Genomic DNA, 8,204 nt, shown 5'->3' on the forward strand with positions numbered 1-8,204 from the left:
ATTATAGGTAAATTATTATAAGAAATTATAAAACTTTAAATTTGTTCGTTTAGAAATTATTAAATTTAAATATTAAAAATTATATAATGAATTTTCAAATAATTTTTTTTAAAATTTAAATTTAAATTTATTGTCGAATTTACCGTCGATTAAATTCGCCGGTAACGATTTATCAAAAAAAATTTGATGATAATAACCTTCGTAATTTTTTCAATTAAGTTTATATCTGTTGGTAATTAACAACGGACAAAAAAATCCACCAATAAATAATTACCGGCGAAATTTATACTGGTAAATTTGACGGTATCCAATGACTTTCTTTTAGTGATTGTTGCTTTATTAGAACTTTGATGTACGAACACAATTTTAGACACTTTGAAACTTCAGTCGCAAAATGCAGATATTTTCAAATTAATCATTCAGATAAATAAATAGTTAAAAAAATAATTAAGAGTTTGTTTGGAAAGCTACGAATTAAAATTTATTCAAGAATTAGGAATTTTTTTCTTGTTATGGAACAAAAAAAAATGACTTGAATTTTTTTAAAAATTTCAATTCTCATTTTTTTTTCTCATTTAAAAATGAGATAATACTCAATTTGATCCCTCAATTTATACGTTAGTCTTAATTTAGTTTTTAAAATTTTAATTGCCTCTATTTATTAGTCCCTAAAACTTTGCGAACGTAACTCATGTTAGCTTTTGGGATAATTTTCAATAATGCACAAACATTAACAAAACGCTGACGTGGACAGCCAAATGTCACATTAGACTCTATAAAATTACGTCGTTTTTGTTTTGGAACTCAAATCGCCAAAAAAAAATGGTAAATGGTATTTATAAGTGAAATTTTTTCCTGCTAAAGCAAGTAATCCGGCGTTGTTTTTGAGTAATTTGAACGGCAAAACCAAAATGACATCGTTTTACAAGTTTCATAGCATGTATTTGGTCATTCATGTCAACACTTCATTAATATTTTTGTGCCAAAATTTGTCCAAAAGACTAATGTGAGTTACGTTTATAAAATTTTGAGACTAAAAAAATAATTAAAATTTTAAAGAATAAACTAAAGTTTATGTACATGTTCAAAAACTAAATTGAGTATTAACTCTTTAAAAACTAAACCAAAAGAGATTTTATTTTAAAATTATTCCCGCACTAAATAAATTTAATACGTCAAATGTAAAAAATATTTCTATTTACAACTGATTATTCTAATTTTGTTCAACATTTATTTGATCCTCTTTCTTCTCCTTATTAAAAATAAAATTATCAAAAAAATCTTATATAAAAATTATTCTAAATTAAAAAATTAAATCTCAAATAAAAATAGATTATATTTTAAAAAAATAATTTTTTTTACACATTCAATTACTCTGCAACAATTTATAAATGATAAAAAAACCATTCAAATCGTAAGAATATAACTGAGTTATTATATAGAATAGAAATAGTGAAAAAGAAATCAAACGATCCTGTATTGAAAATTAAAAATATTATTTATACATTAAAATTCAATATTAAAATTAATTTTTATTTATATATAAATATTAATTTAATTTATTTTTAATATATTTAATATTTTAATATATATTCTATATTAATAATATATTTTAATAATTAATTTTAATATACCTCTAATATTATTAATTTTAAGAAAATAATAAAAATATATGAATAAAATATTACAAAATGATACATGAATACATGATCAAACGTCCTAACATTTCTAATGAAGACTAAATGATAATTAGGAGAATTTATGATTTTTTATGTTTGAAAATAACATAAAACAAAAAATTAAATAGTACTGAAAATAAATGAAGAAGAACAATTTAAAAAAGGAACACAGGTAAAATGGGTTAAAAAAATAAAATAGAATATGAAATAGTGATGGCTCTTCCGAACGAGAAAATAGAAAGAGAAGAATGATGAAACAAAAGAAAAAATTTAATTAAATGATGCTGAAAACTGGAAAGTTGAAAAAGAACAATGAAAAAAAACAAAGATGAAATGGCGTATAAGATAAAAAGAGAGTATAAAACACGAAACAGTGACAGAATCTTATGAAGAAAATAGAAAGGAAGAAATTACATTTGTCCAGCTGAGAAATACTAAAGATCAACATCAAATTCAATTTTGTGAAATTTGGATGGTAGCTGGCCAAGAAAATGGAGAGTAAATATCCGAAATTAATATAATTATATACGGTAATATTAAAAAAATAATAATAAATGAGCTCAAATCGTTTAAATTGATCATATTTAATATTTATTAATTCTAATAATAATTAATAAATATTAAATATCACAAATTTAAACTATTTTTTACTAATATTTTTTTATCAATTATTTTCGTATAAGACGAACATAATTGAATATTAAATAATGCTAACTTGATTGGTAGCTGAATAATTATTAACTACTAAATCGCATTTCTAATTATACAGTTAGACATTAAATCCTCAAATATTGTACATTTCATGTTTATCAAAAGAAAAAAAAAATATATCCCTTACGCTATTTAAAGTGAATAGTATGTAGAGAAAACGAAAAATTAAGTTGTTGTATTGAGTTTGTTCTTGGTTGCTTCAGCGGCATCAGCAGCCTCAACCTGCATCTTTGTAGCCTCAAGTTCAGCTGCACTTGCTTCCTTCTCATTTCTTGCTGTAATTACCTTTGACTGCGTTTCCACACACCACCCAAATATATAATCAATAAATAATCAATAAATAAAACTCATTATGATATTTTGAGTGAAGTCTTATAAATTTATGCATTAAATTAATATTTTAGGTGCATAGATGAACTTTTCAGTTTGATTATTTTGAGTGCTATATTAGATACTAATACTACTACTACTACAAATGAAAAAGGGTTTCGTTAATTAGATTAGGAATTACCTGACCCACGAAGAAGGCTTTTACATATCTAAAACTTTCTTCTACCGAAACTGCAAAATATAAGCAACCCCTCTTCATGCGAGAGAACAACGAGTTCTTATTCTTCTGATGATGATTTGAAGTCCTCGAGGTTGATGCAGAACCAACGTCTTCCATTGCTATTTGCTAATAATTGAACTAATTACCTTTATAAAGAACTCTTAAGCTCTTTTCAGTTCTCTAAGATGGGATATGTTGAAACTTGAAAGACAATAATGAAGTGTAACAGTGTTGCAAGAAGCTAGTGAGATAAAGTTGCAGATGGAGGCGGTTTCTTTAAAAGGAAGGGGTTGCGATTAGATTAACGCGTTTCTAGAATCTGATGGTTTCTCTCTTTTACGTGGCAACTATATGTGCCCCGTGACATCATTTTTTTCTTTTTCCTTAATATTCCAGTGAGCCAATTTAATTACTCACTTTTTAAAATGATGGATTAAGTGATTTATTTTTAAAACTGCGATGATCCCGTTCAAGTTTCAACTATGAAAATTAAATTCAGTTACCAAAATCAATCAATAATATAAAATTTAAAATATTATTTATGTATTAAAATTAATTATTATATATTTATATATAATTTAATTTATTTTTAATATATATTTTATATTTTAATATATATTTTATTTTTATAATTAATTTAATTAATTTTAATATATATTTAATATAATTAAATATATAATAAAATATATATTAAAATATAAAATATATATTAAAAAATAAATTAAATAATATATATTTAACACAAATATATAATAATTAATTTTAATATACATATAATATTTTTTTCAAATTTTTATCTTACAGATTAGTGTTCCCTAATATCATATAAAAAAATTTTGATGCAAACATTTTTTTCAAAATATTATAAGAATACAAAAATGATCATATATAATTATATATTTTGATTCGACTGCTACAAATCCGACATCATAATTCGGCAAGTCATGTTATAGTTCGGCGTCATACGTTACAGACAGGTTCAACAGACTATATCTTGAAATCAAAACGTCCGATCAGATATCATTGTCCATTAAAATTTAATCATTACTCTTCAATTCAGGAGATCAACGGAAATATAACCAATCTATTTTATTTCACCTATAAAGATATGATATTCTATCTTAAAAAGGACACGTTGAATTCAATATACTAACTTAGGCATTAGAGTGCCTTTTGCAGGTACACTCCCTCTTTGTTCATACTCTTTACAACGTAATATCTCTCTGGACGAAGAGCCCGACTCATCCCTGCTTATAGTTCGGCGTTAAAGGGAAAAGCTCGGCGTCAACTCCTCTAGCCGAGGTCACATCCAAGTTACTCTCACAAGAATAATTGGCGCCCACCGTGGGGCCGAAAATATAATTCTTTCATTTTCATCGGCCTCAACATTTGCACTTCCAACCATGGCTGAGCAACTCCTACCTACACCGTCCGAGCTCCTTCGGATGGTAACCGAGTTACAACAAGCCAACCAGCGCATGGCGGAAGAAATCAAAGAATGGCGAATCAGATTGCTAACTTAAATAATGCTCGGATTGAAAACAATGACGGACGTCAAGAGCGGACCGAAGAAGCTGAACATTAGTTTGATCCAACGCATGTCTCCGAAACTGCTCGGAATGAAGGAGCCCAACCCATGCACAACGAAGAAGCTCGACCAGAAAACGAAGATGGTGGCGAGCCCGACGACTCTCCTGGGCCATTCACAGCCGAGGTGATGAACTTCGTGCTGTCCAAAAGGTTCACCCTACCAACCACCTTAACCCCATACGACGGGTTAGGCGATCCAAAGAAATACATCAAAAAGTTCACATCCATAATGATAGTAAATGGTGCATCTGATAAAGTTTTATGTCATTATTTTCCATCTTATTTAGACGGTCTTGCACTTGATTGGTTTTGTTCTTTGCCTGCAGATTCTATTTCTCGTTTTCGAGACCTGTCAAAGCTGTTCGAGGAGCATTTTGCCGAATCAGCTATCTACCTGCATGATTCTAAGTACTTGAACACAATCAAACAAGGACAGCATGAAATCCTAAAAGATTATATGACGCGCTTCACAAAGGTGGCTATGAGTATACTAGATCTCCACCCTGAAGTGGAATTGCACGCCATCAAAAGCGGACTCCGACCAGAAAATTCCCAGGAAGCTATTGCTGTAGCGAAACCTAAAACTATGGCCGAGTTCCGTGAAAAGAAGAAAGGGCAGATTGACATTGAAGAACTCCTACAAGCTCGGAAAATAGAGAAACCCCAGTACAGAAAAGATGATAAAGCACAGGATAGCAAGAAAAATTTCAAGCCAACTCCCCGTTATGAATCATATACTCAGTTCAATACAAAGCGCGACGACATCATTAAGGAGATCCTCAATTCCAAATTAATCAAACCTCCGCGGAAGGCCGGCAACTATCCAGACTCAAGGAGTCCAGACAAATCGAAGTATTGTACTTTTCATCAGAAGCACAACCATACTACTGATGAGTGTGTCATCACCAAAGATCTTCTAGAGCGACTAGCTCGACAGGGCCACCTCGACAAATACATCGGAGGCCATATGAAATGACGCGCCACTGCTGACCACAACTCGGCAGGACAACATAGCCGAGAAAGAGAAAAGGCGAGCACAAGTCACCCCGAATAACCAAGAGGAGTCATTAACTATATTTCTGGAGTTTTTGTAGGTGGCGGGGCAACAAGCTCGGCAAGAAAACGTTCTTACCGAGCTATGTTATCAATAGAATCAAGTCCACACAATCCTCAACCGCCTTCACACTTTCCTCAAATGACATTTCAAGCTTCTGACTTCAATACAACTACAACAAATCTGGACGATCCTGTGGTAATCTCCATCCAACTTGGAGATCTCCTGGTCAAAAAGGTACTACTTGACCCGGAAGCAGTGCTGACGTTCTATTCTATTCCACTTTCCAGAAGATGAAACTAAGCAACAACATGCTCCAACCTTCCACGGGAGATCTGGTCAGCTTTTTAGGTGAAAGGGTCCTGGTATTGGGATCTGTGTGGTTACAAACCACACTCGGTGAGGCTCCATTATAAAAAAAACTTCGGATATTCAATATTTAGTTGTTGACTATTTCAGCCCTTATAATTTCATACTTGTCCAACCTTTTTTTAAATAAGTTCGGCGCAATTGTCTCTACAATTCATCTCTGTGTCAAGTTCCCTTTGCAGGATGATACCATCGCAACCATTCACAGTGATGCTCGTGAGGCCAGACAATGTTACAACAATAGTTTCAAGAACCCCAACCAAAGTGTCCAAGCACATGTACACAACATTAGCAATCAAGAACTCCCAGTCTTGGCCGACTTCGATCCAAGGGCGGATGCTCTCAAGTGACCAACCCCAATGGAAGACTTACAAAAAATCTTTTTTGCAGATAGCTCGAACAAATTCACATACGTCGGATCTACACTAAGCTCGGAAGAGAAAACCTCATTTCAAACATTTTTACAACAAAATGCTGATTTATTTGCTTGGACCCATGCAGATATGCCAGGCATTGACCCTTCTGTAATTTCTCATAAGATGGCATTAGACCTATCTGTCCGACCTATCGCACAGAAGAAGAGAAACCTCGGCCTCAAACGAAAGCAAGCCTTTTTGGAGGAAACCAAGAAGTTAATCAATGCTGGCTTCATATAAGAGATCAGATTCACAACATGGAATGGCAAATGTTATCATGGTAAAGAAACACAATGGTAAATGACGCATGTGTGTTGATTTCACCGATCTCAACAAAGCATGCCCAAAAGACTCTTATCCCTTGCCATCTATTGACTGTTTAGTCGACAATGCTTTAGGTTATGAAAAACTGAGCTTTATGGATGCATACTCTAGTTACAACCAGATCCTAATGCATCCATTTAATCAGAGTAAGACTACTTTTATTACTGAATATAGAAATTACTATTATAAAGTTATGCCATTTGGTCTTAAGAATGCAGGTGCGACATATCAATGCCTTATGAACAAGGTATTCACCTGACGAGTTGGTAGAAACATTGAAGTCTATGTAGACGATATGGTCGCCAAAACAAAGCTTGGCGATAATCACATTGATGATCTCGCAGAAATATTCCACCAAATCCGAAAATATAACATGCGGTTAAACCCCGAGAAGTGTGCCTTTGGTGTACAAAGTGGCAAGTTCCTCGGTGTCATGCTTACCAACCAAGGAACCACGGCGAATCCTGATAAATGCCGAGCTGTCTTGGAGATGACGAGCCCACAAACTATCAAAGAAGTCCAACAACTGACAAGGAGACTTGCCGTGCTCTCTAGATTCCTCCCTTGCCTAGCTTCTAAATCTTTCTATTTTTTCCAAACATTAAAAAATAAAAAAGCTTTTTATTGAACTGATGAATGTGAACAAGTTTTCACAACCATAAAAGAAACTATTTCAAAACCACCTGTTTTACAAATACCCCTTCAAAGGGAACCGCTTTATCTATATTTATCTATCACTAACTAGGCCATAAGCTCTGTTCTTATTGCAGAAAGACAAAAGCAGCAACTGCCAATCTATTTCATCAGCAAGACCCTACAAAATGCCGAACTGCGTTATCCGAAGATCGAGAAGCTGGCTTTAGCTCTGATATTTTTGGCACGAAGACTTCGGCCATATTTTCAAAGCCATGTAATATATGTTCGAACAGATCAACCCTTGCGGCAAGTGCTTCAAAAGCCAGAATTAGCGGGGAGACTAGTAAAATGTTCGATTCAGCTCTCCGAGTTTGATATTCGGTATCAGGGACGAGGGCCAATCAAATCTCAATATTTGGCAGACTTCATTGCCGAATTCACAATCCCAGACACAACCGAAGATTCAACCCAATGGTCTTTATACGTTGATGGTTCTTCTAATCCACAAGGGTGTGGAGCTGGAATCATACTTGAAGACGGAAATGATAATGCCATCGAGCAATCGCTACACTTTTCCTTCAAGGCAAGTAACAATCAGAGTGAGTACGAAGCTCTTATTGTCGGCCTCAAACTCGCCGCCGATCTAAACATTGCCGAACTCAAGGTGTATTGAGATTCCCTGCTCATGGTCTAGCCGGTAAACGATTTATACCAGGTAAAGGATCCTTTATTATCCAAATATCTTGCTATTGTTCAAATATTACTTTCAAAATTTTATAAATGTGACATTCAACACATACCACGGGAGAATAATAGCCGAGCTGATATTCTATCTAAGCTCGCCAGCACTCAAACAACCAACTCCTCCCTTTAAC

At 33.0% G+C, this 8,204-nt stretch overlaps 3 protein-coding genes across 3 annotated transcripts; 2 read left to right on the forward strand and 1 right to left on the reverse strand.

Moving 5' to 3' along the window:
• Positions 1–2,420: 2,420 nt before the first annotated feature.
• LOC107608262 (uncharacterized) lies at positions 2,421–3,231 on the reverse strand. The gene is made up of 2 exons (XM_016310104.3): positions 2,902–3,231; positions 2,421–2,681 (listed from the first exon to the last, which is right to left on the reverse strand). The coding sequence occupies exons 1-2, from the start codon at positions 3,055–3,057 to the stop codon at positions 2,556–2,558; spliced, it is 282 nt and encodes a 93-aa protein (XP_016165590.1). The 5' UTR covers positions 3,058–3,231; the 3' UTR covers positions 2,421–2,555.
• Positions 3,232–4,576: 1,345 nt separating this feature from the next.
• Positions 4,577–5,506, forward strand: LOC107607094 (uncharacterized). Its single transcript, XM_016309080.1, has one exon. It carries the CDS (start codon positions 4,577–4,579, stop codon positions 5,504–5,506), a length of 930 nt encoding a protein of 309 aa, XP_016164566.1.
• A 1,086-nt stretch (positions 5,507–6,592) lies between these two features.
• Positions 6,593–8,002, forward strand: LOC148550887 (uncharacterized). Its single transcript, XM_088494656.1, has 3 exons — positions 6,593–6,665; positions 6,768–6,911; positions 7,464–8,002. The coding sequence occupies exons 1-3, from the start codon at positions 6,593–6,595 to the stop codon at positions 8,000–8,002; spliced, it is 756 nt and encodes a 251-aa protein (XP_088350782.1).
• Positions 8,003–8,204: the final 202 nt, after the last annotated feature.

Source organism: Arachis ipaensis, chromosome B7, assembly GCF_059453495.1.
Source record: "Arachis ipaensis isolate K30076 ecotype BB chromosome B7, ASM5945349v1, whole genome shotgun sequence".
Lineage (NCBI taxonomy): Eukaryota > Viridiplantae > Streptophyta > Magnoliopsida > Fabales > Fabaceae > Arachis > Arachis ipaensis.